This window comes from Nesoenas mayeri (genome assembly GCF_963082525.1).
Source record: "Nesoenas mayeri genome assembly, chromosome: 19".
Taxonomy (NCBI): Eukaryota; Metazoa; Chordata; class Aves; order Columbiformes; family Columbidae; genus Nesoenas; species Nesoenas mayeri.
Genome location: NC_137568.1, coordinates 7,377,090 through 7,402,733, shown reverse-complemented (window position 1 = coordinate 7,402,733; position 25,644 = coordinate 7,377,090). Strand labels below are relative to the sequence as shown.

Here is a 25,644-nt window from a genome sequence, read left to right as displayed (position 1 = left end):
CTCGCCGCAGGGCAGCGCTCACCGCACCGCTCACCGCGCCGCTTCCAGCGCGTCCGGCAGCGCCCGCTCTCCCCTGCGCGGCCTCGCTCCGCCCCGTGACTTCACCGCGGTGCGTGCCGGGATTGGTCCGCGGCGGTGACGTGGCGCGGCAGGCGGAAGTGAGGGCGCTGCCGCCATGCTCCGGCAGGTGAGGCCCGGGTGCGGGGCCGGGCTGGCGGGAGCGGGGCCGCTGCGGGCGGGTCGGGGGCTGCGGGGTAACAGGCGCTCTCTGCCGCCACAGGCCTGCGGCCGCGCTGGGGGCCGCGCCCGCCGCCGGGCCCGCTCGAAACCCATCCCGGCCAGATTGAAAACGCGCGGGCCGGGGCTGTTCGGTGCTGGTGGCGCCGCGCTGGGACACACCGGCCGGCAGGCGTTAGGGAAGACGGGCCCGGGGTGGGCGCGCCCGGCGGGGCCGCTGCTGTTGGCATCACGGTTCTGCAGGGCCCGCACGGGAGGTGTGACCCGGCTGTAGAACGGTCGGTTCCGAGCCCATCTGCCGGGGATTCGCTGGAATGCGGCGGTGAAGCTGCTGTGTGACACGGGAACAGCTTTTGTACAGGGGAACGAGTTCGCTAAGAGGAGTGAGGATTAAAGGAGCCCAGTCTGGGCCATGGCGTTCACTGCCTGCGTGCAGACAGGAGCTTTGGGCTCACACCACGTTTGTGTTGATTCACAAAGTGCAAATCATAACATAGAAGACAACAGAATCCAATTACTGCATTTTTTTTTCCTGTTGTATATAATTAAATCTTCATATTCTTCCCAAATCTATTTTAATCTTAAGGTGCCTTCACAATATTCTAGTTAATCAAAACTGTCCCTGCTTGAAGTTGAAAGCAGATTCTTTGCTTCTCATATAACTCTTTGCATCTTCTCCCCGCTTTAGGACAGCAATGATGACATTGAGGATGTGTCTCTCTTTGATGCGGATGATAACATACCCAGGAGATCAAAAAAGTCAAAAATAAGGTCAGTGGCCATAGAGGGCGTTTCTAGACGAGTTCTTGGCAGAAGGCTGAGGAGGGAAGGATTTATGTATTACATCAAAATAGGGAATGGCAAATTCTTTCTTTATTTTCTTAGAGGTAACAGAGAGTAACCTCTAGATAACTGCAAGTGCCAGTTCCAGAGCTCAGTTGGAATTTGTAGGTCTGTTCCTCCCTGCCTCAGATGCCCTCACATTTAATTTGTGTTAGTGTTCCTGTGCATAAGGGATCTGCACTGACACAACACCTCTGTGTAACAGGGGCTTCTCACCATGTCGAGTGCTGGTTCTGGGCGAGTCTGTTCTCTCTCCCCTGGTCCTTGTTCCCAAGTGTGTTTGGCGCTGCCCTGCTGTCTGCCATGTCCTGCTCCAGCTGCCTCCTTCCTTGTTGTGCCACAGAGCAGCATCCATACACAGGTGCTGTGCCAACCCTGGCTCTGTTCTGCACGTTTCTGACGTGGAAACAGCAAAAATCAGAAGGAAGGGCAAGGCTGCGAAGTTGGAGAAATGTGTTATTTCCTTCCGAGCTGTTTCCTCTGTCAGAACCTTTTAAAATTTGCCCTATAAAAGGTGCATTACATCGAACATCAGATAAAACTCCCTGTCACCTTCCCCCTCAAATTCTGTCTGCTCGTGGGATATCACTGCATGTGGGATGTGTTGTCCTTATGATGAGCTTCTATTTGGTTTATTTCCCATATTTTCAGCAGTTTGTTGCACACCAGGTTTGTGTTATGGTGTTGATCTTTATCCTGCGAGTTGGCAGGAGGTGGCCTCGGCAATGTCATTTCTCTGAAATTGCTTCAGTGTTGTCTGAAAGAGCTATGACTGTCCTGTACTTCATTCCAGGCATCCAGTGGCGTCATTTTTCCACTTATTCTTCCGAGTCAGTGCGATAGTTGTCTATCTACTCTGTGAGCTCTTAACTAGCAGCTTTATTGCCTGCATGGTGACAATTATCCTCCTCTTATCGTGTGACTTTTGGGCTGTAAAGGTAAGTTCCTCTTACGCTTTTTGTTATTTTTGTCTGACTGTATAAGAATAGTTGAAGAGAGTGATAATTTGTGTCACAAAAAAAAGTAACTTCTTTGTGCCTTTCCAAAAACATGATACCCCCATGTCCCATCATGTATTGTGAAGTGTTAATGAAATCATAAATAACTCTTAAATCTCTGTGTACCTGACTTCTTTTTGAAAATCAAATGGAGAACATATATTAGATTTTCTTTTAAGGCAGCACAGGCTTTGTTATTGGATCACTTTTGAATCGCCAGAAATATTCCTCATTTTACATTATTACAGTAATCTGTATTGTACTGGACTTATCAGAAAAGAGATTATTGTGGCTATACGAGCCATGTAATCTGTTTTTCCCAAACGTGAGGCAAGCGAGCACCATCGAAAACAGCCACCCAAACAGCTGAACTTTGTCAAATCATTTCTTTGAGCAGAAGATTTAAAGCTCATTGCTTTTCTTCTATTTCAGAACGTCACAGGGCGACTGATGGTTGGTCTTCGTTGGTGGAACCAGGTGGATGATGATGGTAAAAGTCACTGGGTGTTTGAAGCCAGGAAGGTAAATTTCTTCTTTTTTAGTTTGTTTCTGTTTTATGAAAGACCTGTTAATTAGTGGCTATGCTTATGAGGGTAAATTGCATGATGTAGACATTTACTCCCAGCCACGGATCTGTAACTATAGGCTTGTTTCTCTGTAGGCCGAATGAGCTTTTTAGTTGTTGTATCATTTAAAAATTCTCATGATGTATTGGTGTGGCTTAATGTCAGTAACCTGAAAGCTCCACATAAAATGCTGTAAAGGTTCCTGTGTCACATCAGTAACCTATAAGTTTTCTGGTGTGAACTTGAAACAGCTGACGTAGCTTTTATCTGTTGTAGAAAACAAGGGGAAGTAGGAGGAAACGCATAGCTGTCATGGCTGTTGCTTTGCATTTGTGTTCCTGCCAGCTGCGGCCACCTCTAGTGTCCAGTGTGTCAGACACCTTGGTGTCACCCTCTGGTCCCTCTCTCTTACCTCTGTATGAAGCTGGTGGCATCCAGATCTGGAGCGATGGTTTCCTGGGGCACCTGAGAGGTTTGCAGTGGTGCAGGGACTTGAATTTAAACCCTTCTCCAGCTGAGCTTGTTCCCTCACTACAGGCACATTTTTTCTCAAAACAGTGCTAGTTTAGAAAAGCTAGAACATACTGGGGGGGGAAGGCAGCAGAACTGCTGGTGATGCTGTAATTTTACCCATAAATTGTTAACTCAATCCAGACTTTTAGCTGTTACAAGAAGAAGTGAGTGCTTGCTTGCGATCTTCTGCTTTGCAAAGACTTTATAAAATGAATACTGTGGTGTGAATCACACCTCCATGTGTGTAAATAAAAAATTACTTTACTTTGATGCCCAGGAGTATCAATATTTAGTTCTGCCGGTGCTAGGATTAGTGAGATTCTGATTGTGCAGTGATTTGGAAGTAGAAAATGTTACAGGTTTGGCTGTTTCTAAGCTTTGTACCTGAACCATGTAAATGTTGTGTTTCCCACACTGAACCTTTTAGCCCCAAGTGTTGCAAGAGGATTTGGTGCTTTTGCCTCCACTGCTTCTGACAGAAAATAGACAAAAGGGTCCTTTAAATGGAAATGTCTTCTGTTGCAGAAAGATCTTTGTGGTGGAGAAATTGATCTCCAAAGCACCCAGTGCATGGAGGCAAAAAACAGGGGGCTTGTAGATTCTGGGCTGTTTTTAATGATGTGATCGATAGAGTGGAGCAGGATGTTAATCCCCATGTCCTTTCTGTTTCTAGGTACCAGCACAAGGGAGTAAAACCTCATCAGAAGCAGAGTCCCGAATTTTCTGGTTAGGTCTAATCACCTGTCCGATGATCTGGGTGATATTTGCTTTCAGCGCTCTCTTTTCTTTCAAAGTGAAATGGCTGGTGAGTGGATTCCCTCAAGCCAGTGACAGATCCTGGGTGTTACGGACACAGCGGTGTAAATTAGTGACTTTGTTTTCCTGTGTCTTAGGCAGTGGTAGTGATGGGAGTGGTGCTCCAGGGAGCCAACCTTTATGGCTATATCAGATGTAAAGTTGGCAGCAGAAAGAACCTGACAAGCATGGCAACCAGCTACCTCGGGAAGCAGTTCCTGTGGCAGGTAAGATTCCCAGGGTTTTGGAAACCCTTCATTTTTTCTTCCTGTCCATAAACATCCTTCCTGCTTAGGCATGAAAGGAAAGACTGAAAAAGTTATTGAGAGTTCTGCAGTGGGACCCTTCCACACCTTATTTCCTTGTGAATTTGAGGAAAGTCACAGAGTAACTTGCTAATTATTGGCATCGAGTTCCATTTGCAGCGTGTCGTGAGCTCATACTATTTGCTGGTGCCATGGATGGGAGCCACAGAAGTTCCTGGAATATGGCTGGTGTATTGGAAATAAGGAACACAGTGAATGTGGCGACAGAGTGGAGTGGTTCTTGATGAACTGCTGCTCTTGGATAACACATCGCTAATTTACTCCTTTAATCTCCCTGCTTCCTCTTCGGGGTGTGCTGGTCACAAAACTGTATGTCTGGAGGGATGTTGCCTTGGTCCTGGTGCTCAGTGCTAGCTCTGAACCAAAAGGGCTGCCTCTGCCTTTTGTGCTCTTTCTCACTTCCAACCAGCTCTTCTCAACTGATCCTTTTCTGCCCCAGCGCTGGGATATTGTCCTTCCAGGGGTCCAGGATGTCATTTATCATTTGCTTTACTGGTTTTCCTGACTGTCGCTCGCTGTATTACACAGACAGCTCTGGGGACAGGTGGTTTGGCTGCCACGAGTTCACCAATGTTTGCTGGAATTCTTGTCATTAGTGTGATCAGAAGCTCCAGCACTGATGAACCGCTGCTCCTGGCAGTCGGTGCTGGGATTGTGCTCCTCTGGAGCTGGATTTGCTTCCGAATGCTTTTACCACTGCAGTGCTTATCCAGCCGCCCAGACCAGTCTCAGTATCTGGCAGAAATGAGTGTCTTGCCCCAAAATCATGGCAATCAGTCACATAGTTCACCTCTAATCCTTTTTCTTTTATTTTTCTTCTTTGCCTTCTGCAGGCTGTGGCTAAAGAGGACCAAACAACATCCTGAGTGTGGTGGAAGCCTCAAGCCAGACCAGATTCACAGTAGTAGACAACAGAGAATATTGCTCTGACCTTGAGATTTGGGAGCTGCCTACGTGAGGTGTGAATTAAAACAAGTAAATAAATTGTGCAAGACTTCAAGCTAACACTCTTAGCAATTTATATTCAGTTTTCCACTAGCAGTTTGTGTTTAAGTCCTTTTTTTAGTTTGATTAATTAGAATTAATTTGCCTAAACTTCGAATTAAAAAATATCCTAGGTGGCTCTCATACAGGTTTATAAGTTCTGGATGAATTAAGAGAAAATCACTTGCCATTCTTCTCCAGGCAAACCGTGCACAAGCCGAGCCTTGTTACCCAAGAACTCCCCCAACTCCTCCAGCAGTTGGTACCTCAAATAGTTTCAGTTGTGAACTTTGCTGCATATTGTTCTTGGAGGTCCTTGCTGTTTATATGGAGTTCAGATCACACTCTTTTGGCTGCGCATCTCTCATTCTGCGATGTGACCGGCGCTGAGCTGGTTGCAGCAAAGTAATTCCACAGATGGCTGAAATCTCGTTGCAACTGCAGCTCCGGTCTTTTATCTATCTGAAGCATTCTTGGAGTCTTGGTAACACCATAAACCCCTGGATTTACAGAAGGTCCCTTACCTGTAGGCCTGCATCCGTATGGAGAGCGTAACAAGAGTAAAAGCAGCTTAGGAGGAAGGTTGCAGGCACAATTTCAGAGGCAGAGTGAATCAGTCGTCGGACTGATGCTGGTAAAGCGATGCTGTCGGCGTCGCCTCAGCGCCGTGCAGTGCCGCGTGTTTGGTGCCGTGGGATTTTCGTTGGCCAGGGCGCTGCAGGGTGATGTGATCTGGAGTTTCCTCACCAGCCCATCAGCACAGGGTCACAGGGAATGGGACCGATGGGGTTTTACATTTCTTTAATCCCTGCAGTGTGCTGTCCTCCCCAAGGAGCCTCGGGGCTGCAAAAAAGCCCTTTGTAGGATGGTGAAATGATGGCTGGCGGTGTTCGCTTAGATGGCAGAAAGCAGTGTGTTTTGCATGAAAAGCTGTATGAGAGGGGTCAGTTCCTTCTTGTCGTGTAATTCTGTTCAAGGCAGATTGTGCTTTCGCAGCGGCGGATGTTGTAAACTTCAGATGAGGTGTTTTAAATTAAGAATGTGGTTTCTTTTTGAATAATGGGTATTGTAAATTGTGGGATTGCGTTAACACAATTTCTCTCCCTGTACTGTAGCAATACTTGGGAGCTGTACATTTGTTTAACTCTTTGGATTGATACCTTCCTTTTGTAAATATGTATTTATAAAACCTTGAAATTAAAATAATGCTTTGTCTAACCAGACCAGATATCCCTTCTGTGATTCATGACTGAGCTCTATATACTATGTTCTTGCACTGTAGTTTTAACAGAGGTTACTTGTAAAGGTAAACAAATTCAGTGAAATACTGAAGTAAAGGTGCTTCTGCAGCCACACAGGGATGAACAAAAGCAGCATCTGGCCCATACGGTGCGATGGAACACAAATAATTTCTGCTCCGGTGCGAGAAGCCCCCAGTTTGCCGCTGCTTTTGGAGAGACGGCGCTGACTCCAGCACAGCTCCAGCCACCAGGTAGTTGTTTTAAAACTTGTTGAAAGTTTTGGGACTTCATATTTATTCTCCTGCTGCCAAAGCTCTCCCCCAAACTGCTGGAAAATAGAGAGTGCTTGTCTGGAAGTTGCAGTTTATTTAATCAAGGACAGAGGCATTTATTAGTACGTGTATTTAAATATAGCACTCTTTGGCTTATTTTTAGCCTCTTGGCAAACATTCAGACTTTTGGCTTCTGAGAAACTGGCATTTTATTGCGTTTCTCCACAACATGGATCAGAACCAAATATTCTTATCGCTTCCCCAGTTGGGTGTGAGTCTGGTTGGAGTTTTACTCGCCTCTGCTGGAGTTTCCTGCGAAGCGGGAAGTGGGAGTTGCCACAGAACGGGGAAATTCTCTGAATGTGCTTTTTTGGACAAGCCTCAGGAATCCACTCTTAGGCTGTTTCTTGAGCAGAGTGTCTTGGGGACAGAGCGGGCCATGGGGACATTGCTGCTTTGGGCCCTGTCTTTCCCGTGCATCCTCAGGATGGGCTGCTCCATCACTCTTTGGCTGCAGCGGGGACCTGTCCCCTCAGGGCAAGTGTGGAGTCTTGCATCTGAGTAGGAACAACCAAGGCTTCCAGTATAAATTGGGGAATGACCTATTAGAGAGCAGCGTAGGGGAAAGGGACCTGGGAGTCCTGGGGACAGCAGGGTGACCATGAGCCAGCACTGGGCCCTTGTGGCCAGGAAGCCAATGGTACCAGGGGTGGATTAGAAGGGGGTGGTCAGTAGGTCAGAGAGGTTCTCCTGCCCCTCTGCTCTGCCCTGGTGAGACCACACCTGGAATCTTGTGTCCAGTTGTGGCCCCTCAGTTCCAGCAGGACAGGGAACTACTGGAGAGAGTCCAGCACAGGGCAACAAAGATGATGGAATGGAGCATCTCCCGTGTGAGGAAAGGCTGAGGGAGCTGGGGCTCTGGAGCTGGACAAGAGGAGACTGAGGGGTGACCTCATTAATGTTTACAGATACATAAAGGGTGAGTGTCAGGAGGATGGAGCCAGGCTCTTCTCGGTGACAACCAACGGTAGGACAAGGGGTAATGGGTTCAAATTGGAACATGGGAGGTTCCACTTAGATATATGAGAAGAAACTTCTTCTCAGTGAGGGTGCCAGAGCCTGGCCCAGGCTGCCCAGGGAGGTTGTGGAGTCTCCTTCTCTGCAGACATTCAAACCCGCCTGGACACCTTCCCGTGTAGTGGCATCTAAGTGTTCCTGCTCCATCAGGGGGATTGAACTGGATGAGCTTTCGAGGTTCCTTCCAACCCCTGACATTCTGTGATTCTTTGATTCTGTTTGTCCTCGCCTGCCGTGGCATCACGCTGTGCATCCGGCTCGATGCTGGAGTCCCCGGGAGGCAGCTGACTTCAGGGACAGCAGAAATGCTTTTTCCGGCCCTGTGCTTCACTGCGGTGCATCCAGATATTCTCAGAACATAAAAGTTCTAGATGCAGTTTTGCCCCATTGGGTGCGTCTCCCCTTCCCTCTGTGCCGCCCCCTGCCCAGAGGATGCTGCGTGCGCACAGACAACCCGGCTCCAGGCACTTGGAGCCCGTCTGGTTGTTCCTCCAGAGGTTTCTTGGAGACCTGCTGGGGCCGCAGGGTCCATTGTAGTTGCTTGGCAGGGGCCACAGCCCAGCTCACATGGTATTTCCTCAACAAAAAGCTGCAGTGACTAATAGAGAGTGACCTTTGGAGAGACCAAAGGGAGTAGGGATGCGGGTGCGGAGGGTGGATGCTGGCCAGGACCCAGCACCACTTCCAGGGCTCCTGGCAGGAAGGAATTCCTTGCTTCCCTCCTGCCTTTCTGTGCAAACAGCCCCAACTTGGGAGTGGGTGTTGCTACCCTGCAAACCGAGAGCCTCCCCACTGATAAGACAGGCAAAGTGGAGAGAGATAGGAAGTGCTATTTCTGTTTTCCCAATAGCAGCATTTTTATACCGCAGAGGACGCGTGGGCCCGTCGTTATCTGCCTGTGCGTGCCGAAAGCAAACCGGGTGTGCTGAGCGCAGTTCCAGTTCCTTCCGATCCTCTCGGGTGCCAGCTCACGGCCCGGGGCAGCTGACATCGGGGACGCTGTACTGGTTTCTGCCGCTCAGCCACAGGCTGCAGTGCTCAGCTGCCGCAATGTCACTGTTTCTCAGGTGGAGGCATCGCCCTTGGGTGCTGCGGTGGGGACAGCCCCTTCCTTGGGTGCTCCCAGACTCAACCCATCAATTCGCGGTTTGTCTGGAGCAGCAGCCAATTCTGCATGCCTTGCAAAGCCTGTGTGGAAATGGCAGACACACACCACGTGTCCAGGAATACCTCTTGTACCTCCACAGGTTTGTGGCTCCCTCTGTGTCACCCAAGGGGATTTTGCTGCCGTTCACTTGGCTGATTCCTTTCTGAGTCCATCCAGAATTTAGTATCTGCAGTGTCCTGCACCAGGCAGCTCCACCAATTAACACGTTAGTTTTGGGATTCTTTCACAAAGTATTAATTTATAAATTCCCCAGTTAATGGCTACTGATACCAGATCATCTCATCCTGCAGCTCCATGCTACAGATTTCAAAGAGCCTTGGCATTTGCCAGGTGGGACTCCCCTTGGCAAAAGCCACATTGATGCTCTTCAGCTATGTCTTCTCTCTGTGAATCCTGGTCTTTAGAAGTCTGAGCAGTTTGTTCAATACAGGAGTTGGATTTCCTGGTCTATTATTCCTCATGTTGTGCCCAGAACCCTTAAAAAAAAGTCCCAAAGCTCAGTATCACACTTGCCACATTCTACCCACCCAGTACCAGGAGAAGCCGTGGCTTTGTTTGGTGGGTTCATCCCTGAGTCCTTTGGACTTCTGGAAACCTCCTTGACCTGCTGAGTTATTCCTCTGTGCTGCCAGCTTGTGCAAACCTCCTCTTATTTAGTTAATTTTGGGCGAGTTCTTTAGATTTTTTTGCTCTATTTTTCAATCACAAAGCAATGTGTAAACAACTCCATAGTAACCACTGGAGCCCATGAGTCATTTCGCTTTTCTGCCACAGGACACACTCACTTGCTCTTGCTCACTGTTATGTTTCCAGATTAAAGGAGGTTTAGCTGTCGAGGCAGTTACTCACGGTTTCCTACTGAGTGTACTGATGTTGAGTCCAGCCCTTTTTTGACGTTTTTTATGACTTCTCCCCCGTTAGATCCTCTCCCCCCGCGGGACCTTCCACACTTGTCATCTGTCCCCTCTGCTGTATGGTTTAAAACTTCATTTTAAGTTTCTTTTAATCAGTAGCCAGGCTATATTTTGCATTGGTTGGAGCCCTTCCTCGCATCTGGACCCTATTTCAGAAGGAATTTGAATCACCCACCAAAACTGCCTCTGGTCTCTGGGACTTCCCAGCCCATCCCAATGGCCTCAAGTTGCACCAGGGAAGGTTTAGATTGGATATTGGGGAAAAATTCTTCCCGGAAAGGGCTGTCGGGCATTGGAACAGGCTGCCCAGGACGGTGCTGGAGTCACCATCCCTGGAGGGTTGAACAGACATGGAGATGAGGTTCTCAGGGACATGGGGCAGTGTCAGGGGTGGGTTAATGGTTTGACTTGGTGACCTTGAGGGGCCTTTCCAACCAAAATGATTCTATGATTCTGTGATCTGAGAGGCGGGTGGGCTGGGGGTGCCCAAACCCCCCAGCAGGCAGAGGTCCTGACCCAAAATCTCACCTAAAAACTCTTCAGATGAGAGAAAAACTAAGCACCCCTTTGCACAGCTCTTTGGCATGGGAGCCCTTGGTTTGCCGTGTTTTAATTGCAGGGTCGGGCCCAGAAGTCTGGTTTAATTAGGATCTAGACCAGAGATAACAGGGCCTGAAACTTCAGTAGCACCTGCCCAGTGGTCCCCTGGGCAAAACCTCTTCATCCCTCGTTGCCCTCGTATTTAAGAGCAGCATCAGCAAACATCTGGAACAGCATCTGTGCTGACCCAGCCACCGGGTCCCTCCAGCCCAGACATGACGCAGAGTTCAGTCTGTCCCACTCCCCCCTAAACCCGTAGGACAGCAGAGGGAGCTCTTATGCTTTATTTTATTTTTAAATAGATGTATACGTATATTTATTTTTTTTTAATGGAGCAAAGAAAGTTTTCTGGAAGGGCTCACTGGAAACGCCTCTGAGGATCAATCCTGCGGTGTGAGAAGCGCCAAGAGCAACCTGCCAGCCCAGCGCATCCCATGCGAGCGTGGGACTGCAGTGGGAACAGTGTCACCTCCCCAGGCGTCACCTCCTCCGCACCTCGCAGAGGGGTGACACAGAGGAAAACAATAACCAAAACCACCTCTCCTTCCGTTAGTGCTCCCTCTGAGCTTTCTAGGGCCAAGCGGGGATATAATGGGAACATGATTTCACCGCCCTGATGTTACAGGGTGGTGTGAGCAACCACTTGAGTTGGAAAAAGTAAGTAAAAAATACATTTATTCCCAGCTGGGTGTGTGTGTGGGACCAGCTGGCTGAGTTGTCTACTCAAACAAACCTCGGGACCCTCCCAATTTGGGGGGTAAACTCTGATTTAAATAAATCCTTCCTATAGGAAGCGATTCAGCCCTGTGCCCAGCACCTGCCGAGCTTAGTAAAACTAGACTGGCTTGGCTTAGTTTTGCTCCCAAAAACTAGAAGGGGTGCTGCCAGGTTTATTTGTTGGACATCACAATAAAAATCACGTCTACGCCTTCCAGGCTCAACCGCCTGCCTTCAGTGCTTGGAAGGAGCAGGTAAATACTTTCCCTGCCTTCAAATGATGGTATTTTGGGATGACCTGGGGGACAGGACAACCTGGCACCAGTGCCTGCCAGGTCACAGCCCCCAGCCCAGGGAGGTGCAGCAGCTCCAGCAGCACTTCCAGGCCCCTGGAGCCATTAGGAAGGTCCTTGTCCTCAACTCGTGGCACTGGCTGGTTTTGGTGATGAGCAAGGAATATGTGTCATCTACTCAGTGACATTTCAGCGCAGAGCCGTGCTTTCAAATCCTGACCCCTCGTCAGGTCTGTGTATCCCCTGCCACGGCCGGTTCCTACCTAAGAGCTCCCAAATTTGCTCTGAGCTGGTTTTGCAGTTGTTCCCCATTGCTCTCGCTCCAGGCAAACGGTTTGGCCCCTCTACTCGGGTGGTCTCACTGAGAGACCTCAAGTACAAACATCCCCAGTGTAATTTTTGGCAACATCCAAGTTTCTGGCTTCAGATGTATCAACAGGACTTGTCATTCCATTTAGCTGCTTTGCCCTGCCCTCACCCCCACCAGACCCTGAAGTGCTCTTCCATTATTTTAGGATATCCACAAAACAACTGACGTGGTATATACAGGCCTCGGATTTCATTTTTATGAGGCAGGACCACAGTGCACACCGCAGCCTCGGCCGGCTGACATCCCCATCCACACAGAGCCCCTTCATCCTCCTCCTCATCCTCTACCAGTGGGCAAACACCGTGACCCACCGTGTCTTGTGTCATCTTGCTCAGGTCTCTTTCCAGGCATGGGGCCACACGTGGGTGTGTGTGTGTGTAATGCAGGGTTAGAGTTTGGGTGTTTATTAATATACATTTATTTTAAGCAACAAGAAATTATTTCCTCGCCCCTCTGGCCAGTTGCCATGACCACACATGGATGTTTGTGATACCGTCACCTCTCTTTCCCCGCAGCATTCTTGGAACCAGGTGACTTCGTGCCCTGATGAGGATCAGAGGGGCTTTTTCTCTAAGAAATGACAACTAGAGAGCTCAGGCATGTCCCACCTGACTGTCGCCCCCAAAACCACAGCAGCACCACGCGTTTGCTGTTCCCTGGGGTGGGAATAGTGCAGGGGCCAGTTCTCCTGCTTTTTACCCCCAATGAAGAGAGACAGGGAAATCAGAGCCCCACACCAGAGCCAAACACACCATGTTACTGAGCCCTGGAAATTGAAAGTGTCTCAAGCGTAAAACTCACCTAGCTGAACTATAAATCAAGCTTCTCCTTTCAGGCAAACTATGTTTGCATGCTATGAATCACCTCCTCTTTGCTTAATCATTTTCTATTAAGGACATCTTAAAATGAATGTACTCAAGTCAAAAAGTCCATTAAAAACGAGAGTGCAAATGACTAAGAGAGGATTTTATATCTGCATCCAAGTTTGCAAGCAAATACGGGCATTTGTAGGAAAAGCAGTCATCCTCCAAATATTTCAGCGAAAAAACCCCACCCCAGGCGGGGAATGAGTAATGGGAGTGGGCAGGAACGGGCTGATCCACGCAAGCGCTCGGGGCGAGCAGCCTGCGAAGAGTTTGGCCGTAGCTGCCTGGCTCCACCTTGACCTGTGCAAATCTGGCCGGGTGAAGGCAGATTTCTTTGGAAATAAAAAGGTCCCTGCTTTCCGATGGCCCTTTGCCAACCTGAAGACCTCGGAGAGGAAAGCGCGCAGCAACCCGGCGCCGCGGCAGCGCCTCAGCTCAAAGGGCTTGTGCTGTGCTGGGGACCATGGCAGCTGGTGGGATTGCAAACAAAGGGTGTCCTCTGCTTCTAAAGCACCACATCTGCTGCTTTTTTTTTCCTATTGAGAAAGTTTTTATAGAATCTTGGCCGTGCTCAGGACGCTGTGGCAGCAGTAAGCAGGAGAAAATGAACTTTCTACACTTTCTCTGCGGAGGGGTGTTGAGGAGCTGGGATCTCTGTGGGGTTTGGGGACAGGGGAGCTGGCACCCTAGGGCAGTCCCCTGTGACCTGGTTGGTTGCAAAGCCTGTGATGTGTCGATGCACAGGAGAGATGCACACCTGGTCCATATGGAGATTTGCTACCTCCAAAAGTCCTCGGTGCAGGCAGTGCTGGGTAAACCCACCGCTGGCAGAGGGCAGGGCTGCCCGGTGATGTGCTGGTGTTCTGTGTGTGCTCCATGCCAAAGCAGATGTGCCGAACACCGGCCAGGGTGCCTGGCTGCCCGCTCGGGCTGGAGTTCACTTTGTACATTGATTCTTCCAGGGAGAGACAGAGTGGGCACAGGTCTTGGATGCTGAGGTTTGGAATGTGCAGTACACATCGTCCAGGGGATATAAGCCCATTCTGGGCTTGGAGAGCCAGGCAGAGGACATCCCACAGATGCACAGGGGAACAACTGAGCACTAAAAACCATCACAGTGTGGCTCCCTGCTGGGGTAGAGGGTGAGCAGCCCACATGCCACAGGTCGTCCCTGTGTTGGTGTGTGCTGACACACAAGTGCGCACACACACATGTTCTCCACATCTCGGCCGTGGCTACTGTGAAGGCCTCCAGGAACAAGCGCCAGGACCAGAGGAAACGGCCTCAAGTTGCGCCAGGGGAGGTTGAGGTTGAATCTGGGGAACAATTTCTTCCCCAAAGGGCTGTGGGGCATTGGAACAGGCTGCCCAGGGCAGTGCTGGAGTCACCATCCCTGGAGGGTTGGACAGATGTGGAGATGAGGTTCTCAGGGACATGGGGTTGTGCCAGGACTGGGTTAACTGCTGGACTCAATGATCTTGAGGGTCTTTTCTAAGCGAAATGATTCTATGATTCTCTGAATTTTTGAGCCAAAGGCAAGGTCTGGGCTCTGGGCTGTCAGTGGATCCTCAGGGAGGTCTAACAGGCTCCAGCTGCAGGGGATGAGCTCAGCAGCAGCCGAGCCGAGTGAGCCTCCACCTTTTGGGAGGGCTGGAACCCGCGATGGATGTTGCTGTTGTTCTCATCAGTTTTTCAACTTCAAATGACCTTCGCTCTGCTCCTCGCCTGCTCAGCCCCTGGGTGCTGCCAACTGAGAGGGGTTTTGTGGCCTGTGCAGCTCTCATGGGTTTGGTATGGATTTCATGGATTTTTGAACTTCAGTGACTGCTTGACTTTAGCTCAGTGATATCCAGAGGTGTGAGGGCACTGGGATCTTATCAGCCACAGCAGAGCTGGGTAATTGCGGGGCATGGGCACAACCCAGCTCTGCCCCCAGAGCATCCTCCTCCTACCCTGGGAGCACCCCTAGACCCAGCTGTGAGCCCCGCAGCTCAGGTCTCTCCTAGTCTAAATATGTACTCGAAGGAAATTCCAGCTCATACCCTCCTGCCAAAGCTCTTCGGCTCTGCTCTTGTGGTTTGAGCACGCAGGACCTCTGACTTCCAGCTGCAAATATCTTGTAGTTACACAAGAGGAAGCAGCACAGCTAATGTGCATGGGAATTATCCCATGTCCTAAAACTCTGCTGGGTCTGGAAGCCATCTGTGCGACCCTTCCCAGGGTCAGAGGTGAGACATTCCGTTTTTCCTGTGTCATTCAGAGTAAAAAGCAAAATATTGGCTGGTGCTCGCAGCCCTGTGAGTTGCTAAGTACATGTGTCAGGATGCTGCGAGCTATTTTCTTAAAACGTGATTTAGCAACGCAAAAGTATGTCCAGCGAGCAGCCGCTGAGGCCTGCAAACACACGGCTGGGGGTTGTGTCACGGTCCTTCAAGGAAAGGGCAAAAGAAAATAAGCACAACCTAAGGGCTGAAACCTTGCGAGTCTGTAGGATGCAGCAGCTGCAGAGGGAAATAGTAACAACCTCAGTGTCTGGAGAGAATTTAAAATGCAGGACAGGGATACAAAAGTTCTGGCTGAAGGCTTAACTGCAGTAAGATCACAGAATAGCTTGGGTTGGAAAGGACCTTCAGAGCTCATCCAGTCCAACTCCTGCCACGAGCAGGGACATCATCCCCCAGCTCAGGCTGCTCAGAGCCCTGCCCAGCTGATAAACCAGGGCACATCCCAGCTGCCCAAGAAACGTCCTGCCTTTGCTCCCTGAGATGGGCAATTTGGGGCAAAACCTGGCTGGTTGTGTCCTTCCATGGTGAGGAAGGTCAACACGGGCTTGTTGTGTTGGACCAGTGTTGAATACACTGAGCTGGAGCCCTCTATCCCATGTGCTGTGCAAACATGAGGCCAAAGGACAGACTTTGTCTTGGTACGCAAGACAGAAAATAAGAAGTTGACCATGGGTGGAAGCGGTGAGGCTGTGACAATTGTCATGGGTGACAAAGCTCCTCAGGGGTGCCGAAGTCCTTGTTTTAGCCTCCTAGATCTTCTCCCAACCCATCTTTTGGAGATGGAACTGCCAAGGTGAGGTGGTGAGTCCCAGACTGGCACTTTCCTCCCCCAAAGAAAAAAGTCCAGGCCATGAACTGGGAAAGGGAAGGTGGGCTGGCTCATACTGGGGCGTTTCCTATGGGGAATAAATGATGGAGCACAAGGAAGAGGGGGGGAAATCAGCCTGGAGAGGTGGCTTGTTTACCACAGCTCATGCCGGTCCCAGACAGGAAAATTGTCCCTTGACTTCCCCGGTCCCCTGGCAAAGCAGGAGGTTGTTTTGATGTGTGGGGAGAAGCGCTGGGAGCTGCGCGAAGCGCTCATCGAGAGACGCGCGTTTCCATCGCTCCCACCCCACCGAGCGGCCGCGGGTGACTCAGATTTCCTGGAGATGCTCTTATCTCGTCCTGCCCAGTGCTCGCTCAGCACCGAGGGTGAAATAGGCGCTGGCCTCTGCCCTTTCACAGGCTGCTGGAGGTTTCCTGGCTCTGTGGCTCCATCACCCCCAAGAGCTGGAGAACCGTGGGAGCGCTGAGGCTGCTGCCATGCACCCAGGGCTGCGCATCTTCCTCTTCCAGCCTCTGAGCGACATCTGCTCGGGGGCAGCTTTGGTGTCTCTGACACCTGTGTGCATGTCCCTGTGCTGGGGACACCTTCAAAAGTGGGGCTCCCTGTCACCAGAGCCCTTCTTCTTTTCGTCAGCCCAGCCCTGAGGGACTTTTTAACCAGACAGAGGAGGAGGAAGGTGAGTGATGGCTGGAAAGGATTTTTTAGGACTATGGATACTATCATCTGGACTCCTTTGACTTGCAGCTTTCTCTGATCATGAGATAAAATGTCCAGGCTTTAACCACAGCTTCAGCACCAACCCCTTCAAAGGAACTAGGTTGCCTCAGCTCCCTGCCTCAGTTTCCCCAAACAGGGCTAGCAGTGCATCTACCTCCTTTCACAAGGCCAGTGTTGAGCTGTACACATTGTCACTGTGCTTTTCCTCTGCTCGGTGAGTCTGGACCACACCAGCATCCCAGCACACCCGTTTTCCTCGCCTGTGAGACCACTCAGACACGATGCCAAGCCCGAGATGTGAGCAGGGACCCAGCATGGGCACTGGACGGCTCGGAGGTGCCTCTTCAGACATTTCCTTCTCAGATCCCTTTTGCTGAGCGCACAATTAGCACCTCTGGCTACAAGCAATAAATCTTGGAAATGGTTATGCCTCCCGTTCACATCACTAAGACATCTGGAAAGGGCCACGGCCCAGGTGAGAAAGGGTCAGGCTGTGTGATAGATCTGGCTTTTGGGGGACAGGGCTTGAGCGTAAATGATGCGGCAGAGTTTGGCCAGGACAGGCCGGATCTGTGTCACACCAGTGATGGCTTTGGCTCCCTGCCCTGCCAGAGGCTGTCACGGGTTGGATTGTCTTCTTGCTGCTTTTTTTCAGACTAAGGCTGTAGCACCTTTTCCCAGGGCAGGGGGGCTGCCGGAGGAAGCGATTATTCATTTCCAGGAACATTTCAACCTCCTGGAAGCCTCCTTCGTGCTTGATGTCAATGTGTTTCCTCAGTACTGTGACTTCTGTGTGCGAGAGGGCTGTGAGCCCTTCTGCATCGCTGCCTGGTGCCACTGAGGCTGCTGGGGCAGCTCCAGGCTGGGCTGGTCCCTGGAATGTTGTGGGATAATGGGATAATGTCATGCTCCAAAAGTGGCCAGAGGTAAAGAGCTGAAGGACTGCAGGACACCTCCTGCACAGCGATGAGCTCTCCCAGGGTAGGACTGCTTGAGCTAGAGATGGTTTCCAGGACAGCAGATAAGGCCACCAGCATCCTGGTGTGCATCAAGAATAGTGACCATCCCTTGTCCTGGGCACTGGGGAGGCCGCATGTCAAATCCTGGAGGCGGTTTTGAGCCCCTCACAACAAGAAAGCCCTTGAGGTGCTGGAGTGAGTTGTGAGAAGGGAATGGAGCTGGTGAGGGGCTGGAGCACAAGTGTGATGGGAGCGGCTGAGGGACCTGGGGGGTTCAGCTGGAGAACAGGAGCTGAGGGGAGACCTTCTGATCTCTGAACTGCCTGAAAGGAGCTTGGAGCCAGGGGGGTCGGGCTCTGCTCCCCAGGAACAAGCGACGGGATGAGAGGAAACGGCCTCAAGTTGTGCCAGGGGAGGCTGAGGTTGGATCTGGGGAACAGTTTCTTCCCCAAAGGGCTGTGGGGCATTGGAACAGGCTGCCCAGGGCAGTGCTGGAGTCACCGTGCCTGGAGGGGCTGGACAGGCGCAGAGATGAGGCTCTTAGGGACATGGGGTAGTGCCAGTTGGGTTATGGTTGGACTTGATCTTGAGGGTCTCTTCCAACCAAAATGAGTCTGTGATTCTATGATACCACTTCCCTGAACTCCTCTGCTTCCCCTTACATCAGCACAAACTCTTAGCATCCACAGTACCCGTGCCAAGGCATGTCACAGTACCACTACACACTGAAAAAAGACCCTTTTTGTTTAGTCTGAACCTGCATCCTCCTACTTTCTTCAATACATCTTGCAGGACTGAGACCTGGACGTGTGTGCCATCACATCTCCCCTCCACGGCTCCTTTGGTTGCTCCTACTGAGAGCTGTCCCCTCCAGCCACCCCTCTGCTATTGTCCCTCTGGGATGAGGTACCAGGATCCATGGCTTTTTCAGGTAGAACAACATCATCCTCAGCTCTGATCCCTTTTTCTCCCCTCTCCCTTTCTTCCCTGGTTTGGGGGGAGCTGGGTGCACCCACCAGCCCTTCTCCCCTCTGTGTCCGCTCCTCCCAGCCCAGGGCTGGGACACGCTGGGGCTGGGGCGGCAGAAGAAGTGACCTCAGCGCTGAAACTCCTGACTCTGCAGGCAGGGCCCTGCCTGTGTGTGCTCGCCAAACGCCTCTTTATTTGTGATGATGTTCCGTGACAACAGTTACTGTCACTACCGAAGCAGCTGGGTCTCAGGAGCGCCCGGGTTCCCCTCTGCTGGCTGGGGACAGGGATGGAGGTGCCAGAACATGCCAAGGTGCAGCCACCAAGGCTGGGGACGGAGATGGGGACAGCTTGTTTAGCCCCAAAACACTGCCTGTCCCGCAGCGTCCAGCCCTGATCCCTGCTCCCGGGGTTATTTTGGGTGGAAATCCTGGGTCTGGATGAATTTGCTGCTTTCTGCCTGCTGCCGTTTTGGGCGCATCCTTTCCATCTCACCCCCGCCTCCCACCCTGCTGCCTTCCAGCTCCCACCCTCTGCCTGCACCGCGGGCGTTCCCCTCCTGCTATCCGACTGCAGTCCTCAAGATGATGATTATTAAAATCTGCAGCTAAATAAGATGAAGATGTGCTCTCCCTCCTCCCCAGCCGGCCAAGCCCTCACCCTTCATTTGAGGACACAGAGGGACCACCCTTCTTCCTCCAGTGACCCTGCAGGGAGGGGATCTGGCGGGGAGGAGGCAGAATCCCTGCGTTTTGGGGCAGGACCTGTGGGTTTTGGTGCAGGATGTGTCCCATGGGATTTCCCCGGGGCGGGCAGGGTTGCTGGCGATGCCTGCACGGCTGTGCCTGCATGGGTGGTCAGCTCGGCCCCGCTTGGGGACAGGCGGCCCCTGAGGCTCTCATGGCACGGGATGCAACATTACACACGTCCCAAACTCGCCTGCTGCTTGCCAGAGATATTACTCACCCCAGACATCCCATGAGCGGCCAAATCCCTTTCCCACGTGCGATCGGGTGAGGAATCACACCCGGCATCCCACAGGGAGCCCTCAGCCACCTGCTGCAGGTGACAACCAGCTGCTTTCCGTGTGACCTCCGCATTTCGGTTAGAAAACAGCTATTTTGTGCCTAAAGGCGCTTTGCAGCAGACACTGACCTGGTGGGACATTGCAGACAGTGCGTGGGGCTGCAGGGGGACACGGTCATCACAGAATCATAGAATCGTTTTGGCTGGAAAAGACCTTTAAGATCATCGAGTCCAACCATCAACTTATCACTGTCAAGTCCACCTTTAAACCACGTCCCTAAGAATCTCATCTATATGAAACATTTCATCTGTTAATCCCTTGTTTGAAGACCATGTTCTTCAAAGCAGAGCAACCGGGAGAAAATACTTGGAAATGCAACAAATGTAAAAAGATAACTTAGTAATTTGTAAATAATACAAGATTACAGTAGTAACTGAAGTATTCTCCCATATTATTTCAAGGTAGAATACTGAAGTCTTAAACAATTCCCACATTTTAACACTGACGCCGAACTGCAGTACATGAAGTACATGGGCAGGGAGGGAAAGCTGCTTTGCAAGAGGTAGAAAAGGTTTTATAAAATCTTCAGGCACAATTCTTTGCAATCTTTTAAAAGCCATTCAGAATGTTACCAAGTAATAATGACCGCTATACATTTATTTGTAACAGTATGTTTATTTCTACCCTTTAGAATAGAAGTCCCCTCCCTGTCCCCATGCGGGGGCCAGGCCTGGGGAGCACAGGGGCTCTGGGCTCAGAGCTCAGATTCACATCACAGCAGCGGGGAAGGAGGTTCAGGGACAGACTGACACCCCTATAAGTCCCTGTGACGGGGCCCTGGCCCAGCCTCCTCCCACAGACTCCCTTCTGCTCCTGCCTTTGTCATAAGGAGCAAACTGGAAGCACTGGGAGGAATCACAAGCTCCCCAAAGCTTTGTGTAGAAAATATCTCTGAGGTCAGCCTGTTCTTCCTCCTGCTGTTGCAACGCTTTCTCCTCTGTGGCTCTTCAGTGTAATGCACAGGTGCAGACTGTCATGAAATCCAAAGAAGGTATTGAAAGTGGTTTTCTTCCTGTAAAAGAAATTTCTCCGCTTTCTCTATTCCTTTTTTTCTTATTAAAGGTCATGAAATCGACTGCCAGCCAAAGCACCCAGGATTCACGAAATGCCTAAGCCAAAATGTGCTTTTTACTCTGGTCTCGATGCTGGGTTTAGTGGGAATCCCGCGTTTCCATGAGCCAAAGGAATGAGCTGGGCCAGCGCCACATGGAGCCGCATCGGTCCCTGGGCACGGGCTCAGGACATGAGAACGTTTTGGGTCTTTTAGGGTTTCTTTTTTGCTTCAAATCTCAGAGGTATTTCTGGATGCACCATATCTGATGAACCGAGCCTGTTTGCTTGGAGTGGCTTACCATATGTTACTGCTATTAATTAAACTTCTCAATTTGTCAGCAAAATAGCACATTTGCTGGATGGAGTGAGGGACAGACTGTAGCTGAAATGAATTCAGCTCTTAAGGTGAATCACATTTAGAAGGCAGCATAAAATTCTGAGGCCCCGCAGAATATGGACCCACTTTCATAGATTCTTTTTCACTTTGCTGTATTCATTATAACAGAAGAGCATTACAAGAAATAAAACCTCCAGCTTAATCCCTGGATTAAGATTGTATGGTTAGCATGAAGTCCCTTTTAGTCTCCTTTCTTTTACTACTTTCTTTAATCCCAATTTAAATGTGGATAAATGTAGTAGTTTCACCTATGCTGAAGTTCATATTAATGAATATATTAATACTTGCTTCTAAATGTCCTCAGCATCATGAAATTAAAAGCAATTTAAATATTCTGCATAATAGGGGCTCTAAAATTTAATACTTGTGGACATGCTAGCATTGAACTTCAATTTGTGCAGAATGTTATTAAAAGTTTTCCAGCCAAAAGCCACCTTTTTCTGTTGAGATCAGGCACCTGGATATTGAGATTGTTAACAGTTGGACTCCATGATCTTAAAGGTCTTTTCCAACCAAAGTGATTCTGTGGTTTTACAGATTCATTCCAGCTCTTTGGCCACCCAGACAGGTGCAATAACCACGGGACAGACCCATCTGCATTATCTGTGTGGCAATGGGGACCGTACGTTGGTGACTTTCATGGGTGTGCATGGGGCCAGCTCTTGTTTTAGGCGTTTAATCAGTGTTTCTTTCAGAGGGCTGGATGCAAGTATTTTGTTCACATTGTGAGACCAATTATATTAATTGAACTGCGTGTGCAGGGTCGGGGTCATCAAAGGAGCAGCACCAAAGTCACCAGGAGGACTTTTTCTAGCCAAGATGTGTAATTTCTGGAGAGTTGGTGTGGGAGGAGGATGGCGATATGGTTTCACCACTGTCACTGGAGTGCATGTAGGACTTGTGTCAGCTGCCCAGAAAAACACACACCCAGGGTAGCCGAGGGACAAAGGGACATTTGGAGAGACATGATCCTGTACAAGGGCCATCCACAGGACAACAGGAACCTCATCTCCGCATCTGTCCAACCCCTCCAGGGACGGTGACAGCACCACTGCCCTGGGCAGCCTGTTCCAATGCCCGACAGCCCTTTGGGGAAGAAACTGTTCCCAAGATCCAATCTAAACCTTCCCTGGTACAAAGGCAAATTAGATTAATTTTAGGTTTGTTGGTTTAAAATCAGCTGGCGGATTCAGCTGAAACTCCTCAAAGGAGGAGAAATTCCCCATACAGAAGAACAGCCCCCTCCCAGGTGTGCCTGTGTGGCAGAGGCAGGGGCAGCTGGTGGCACTAATTGAGGAGGTGGCTGGGGGGGATAAAAGCAGCTCCGGTAGCTGGCTTGAGTTTCCATCTCTCATTTCAATAGGTGCTGGAGGGGCTTTGTGAAATAATAAGCTCTTCTGGCAGCCAGGTCTGCTCCTGAGGGTGTTCTGGGGTCGAGTAGCTGCTCTGCTCCTCGCTTTGCTGCTGCATCCAGGTGCTGGGGACTGATGGCAGGGCTGGGGGTGACGATGGCGGCGGTGGCAGTTGGGACAGGAAGAGGAAAGCGGGGACAGAGAAGGAGCGCCGGGCAATGATGAGCTGAGAGCAGGGGAATGGGCAGCGTAGGGAGGAGCAGGTGCGGAAAGGGGCAAGCAAAGATACCTGCAAATCTGCCAGTACCCGCTGTGCAGCAGTTTTCGCAATCTGGGAGGCTGAGGTTTTGCGAAGGAGTCTCTTGCTTCCTTGCTTTGTACACTTATTTTTTGTTTTCCATTTTTGTGGTTGTGGTGTGGGTCTTTTTTGAGCAAAGCCATGTGCACTGGGTAATGGAGAGAGTTGCAGAAAAGCGTGTGCAACAGGGTACCTGCAGCTCAGCTGCCCTGTGCATGCATGACCCTGGCAGGATTCGAGCTTAAGTTTATCTCAGCAACTCTAATTCCGGTGTTTTCTTTAACATGCATGACTTTGCAGCATGCCTAATGCTGTTAAAGAGCAGTGAACGCTGTGTGAAGCGTCTAACACCCAAAGCCAGCTGAAATCCCCCAGTCAGGCTTGTCCTGGCCGCAGAGGCTTTCAGAGGAACCCGCAGCCGGATGGTGTGTGAGGCAGCGGAGGGGCTGGACCGTAACATCTCTATAGTAACACAGTGTTTGTTGGCAGCGGAGCAGCTTCCCGCAACCTCCTGCTGGCCTGGGTGTCCCTGAGAGGAAAAATAATAAATAAAAAAGGAAAAATAAAAAATAAGAGAAAAAAAGTTTTGGCCACTTACTGTGGTGTGATACTATTTTTTTTTTTTTCTTTCATTTTGTGTCCCCACCAGTGAGGAAAAATGGATGATTTTCTAAAGATAATCCTGGAGCCTTCAGAGCAAGCCATGTTTGACTACTTGACGCAGGTGGAAGCTCCATCTGCCAACAGGAGCCGCCGTGCAGGTAAGGGGTGCCCAGGGCTGGGGTGATGGGCAGGGACCTGCTGCCCAGGGCTGGGTTACAGTGGAAAAAGCTTCAGGGTGCCCACTGTGTGCACCTCCAGTATGGGCATTTCCATCCTCTTGTTTTCCTGCTAAATCTTTAGGATTTATTATTTACAAGCTTAAATATCCGCTGGGTTGCAATTTAAACTTGACTGTGGAAGTGCTAGTGAAGCTACACCTCCATGTGTCTGTAGCTGGCCCAGCTGAGCTGCTTATGTCCTGGGAACTTGGGGCTATGTTGTGCTAAATTTGAACGTTTAAGGTTATGTTTGAGCTTGGTTAGTTGTGCTGGGGTCAGTGCTCACTGTGCCTGTCCCATGGACTGGGGGAAAATTTCAACTTTTGAAAAGTTCAATCTTTGCAACTCACAGTGAAGTCAGGAGTTGCCTCCTTCAGAAATGTGTGATGCATTCCCCGAAATATCTGAAAATGCCAGGATTTTGGTTTGGGCAGCTCAGCAGAAAACAGTGAGATTAATTTGAGTTGCCTGTGGCAGGATGATTCCCCAGGTGTAAATTCCCTCCTCACTGATCCCCAGCAATTGAGTGTGATTAGTGGCTAATTACAGCCGTTAGTGGCTCATTTCAGGCTGGCTGCTCAAGGCTGCATTGCCTGGGCAGTGTCAGGCTGGTGGTGGGAGCTGGAGGGTGTATTTGCAGCAGGTAATGTAGAAATGATTTTCTGTGCAGCTTGGTGTGGTACATGTAGCATGAACACGGTGATCATCAAACTTAAGGCGGAGGCATAAGAGCATAGATGTGGGGTGTAACATGCACAACTTCCTGGAGGAAGCAAAAAAGTGGTGTTGGAGTCTAGAGGATAATTCTTGGTGTTTTGCATTTCCCTGCATCTTTTTTACCTTCTCGCAGTTCTGTGTCGACATGTACCTGGTACATCACTACCTGCTCTTGTGACTTGCCTGGGGGTGAGGATGTGCCTTAGGGTGGCCTCTGTGACTTTATGTGGCACCAGAGGAGGGATGCTTGGATAGCTGTACCTGATGGTGCAGGTGACCCGAGTCAAGCTTCCAAAGGTGTAGCTTGTGTTCTGTGCCACAGCCTTGGAGTGTGATCTCTGATAGATCCACTCTCAGGACATCCCATAATGTTTTCTGCCATTTCTCTGGGTGGTGAACGCTGTGTGTGATCTCCCACCATGTGTGTGCAGCCCCCATGGTGCAAAAGCAAGACCGCTGTCCCACTTGTTTTCCAAGCAGGGGTTTGCAGCACCAAGGCATTTCCAGTTGGAGAGGGATGTTTTGGATTAAAACACTAGGTGGTTTAAAACCATCACCCCTTGTCCTATTGCAACAGGCCCTGCTAAAAAGTCTGTCCCTATCTTTCTTATCAGCTTCTTTTAAGTATGGAAAGGCTTGTTCCTCTAGCCCTGTCCCTGCATAATTCTGTAGGTGTTTCTGTTTCCACGCAGTTGGAAGGGTTATAACATCCCTGTCTGTGCTCGGGCTGTGGGTCACAGAAATGCTGCTGTAGGGAGAGGATGCTCTTCATGGCTCTGCTGGTTTTTGCTTGATGAGGTTGAGCTGTTTTATGGCCCGGCTTTGTGGGTGGGGATCACTGCTGCTCCACTTGCAGCTTTTATTTTGCAGACTTGCTTTTTCCCGGAGGGATGAGGTGTGTTTCTTGGGGAAATGCTTTTCACTATTCTTCACCACGTTTTGCTGGGGTCACTGGTCAGCAGTGCTAGAGGAGACAAACAGCATGTGCTGTATGCAGACAGACAGATGTGTATGTTACGCACCTGGAGCCTTGCCGAGGGGAATGTAGAAAAGCAGATGTTGGCTTGGTGACCTGGATAAGCCATGAGCCCTGGCTTCCTCCTGTGCCTCTGTGCTCTGTCTTGGACAGAGCTGAGTTACTAACTGCAGAGGGTCCAGCTGAAAGAGCGTCTGTTCATTTTAAAGTTCATATAGCAGAAAAACAGGCAGCAAAGTCATGTTAAATAGGAGTTGAAGCATGAATTAGAAATTCAGGTGCCCTGACTTCTTTCCCCCATTCTTAAGGAAGCCTGGGGGCTGCTCTAAGCTGTACTGGGGTGACCATGGGCCAGCTGGAGGCACCTGGGGTGATGGGCACAGTCTGTCCAGACCTGTCCCCAC

General features: G+C 50.3%; 1 protein-coding gene across 4 annotated transcripts; it reads left to right on the top strand.

The window, feature by feature from the left end:
• The first annotated feature begins 137 nt into the window (after positions 1-137).
• On the top strand, positions 138-6,713 carry LOC308047873 (Golgi apparatus membrane protein TVP23 homolog B-like). Of its 4 annotated transcripts, none has more exons than XR_013923072.1 (8): positions 142-187; positions 926-1,008; positions 1,874-2,018; positions 2,511-2,600; positions 3,831-3,962; positions 4,051-4,179; positions 5,112-5,237; positions 6,613-6,713. XR_013923072.1 is itself a non-coding variant. In XM_080356677.1 (7 exons), the coding sequence occupies exons 1-7, from the start codon at positions 176-178 to the stop codon at positions 5,142-5,144; spliced, it is 624 nt and encodes a 207-aa protein (XP_080212803.1). In that variant the 5' UTR covers positions 138-175; the 3' UTR covers positions 5,145-6,485. The 4 variants fall into 4 exon arrangements, 2 of the variants coding, with proteins under 2 accessions (XP_080212803.1, XP_080212802.1); XR_013923073.1 differs by lacking the exon at positions 6,613-6,713 and adding an exon at positions 5,464-6,485; XM_080356677.1 differs by lacking the exon at positions 6,613-6,713 and having other exon boundaries at positions 138-187; positions 5,112-6,485.
• The last annotated feature ends 18,931 nt before the right edge of the window (positions 6,714-25,644 follow it).

What these genes read in the sequence shown, in the direction of transcription:
- LOC308047873 (XM_080356677.1), top strand. An exon ending in TCAAAAAAGTCAAAAATAAG is followed by an intron (nt 1,009 to 1,873) that starts GTCAGTGGCCAT and finishes ACTTCATTCCAG; the next exon opens with GCATCCAGTGGCGTCATTTT. An exon ending in CTTTCAAAGTGAAATGGCTG is followed by an intron (nt 3,963 to 4,050) that starts GTGAGTGGATTC and finishes CCTGTGTCTTAG; the next exon opens with GCAGTGGTAGTGATGGGAGT.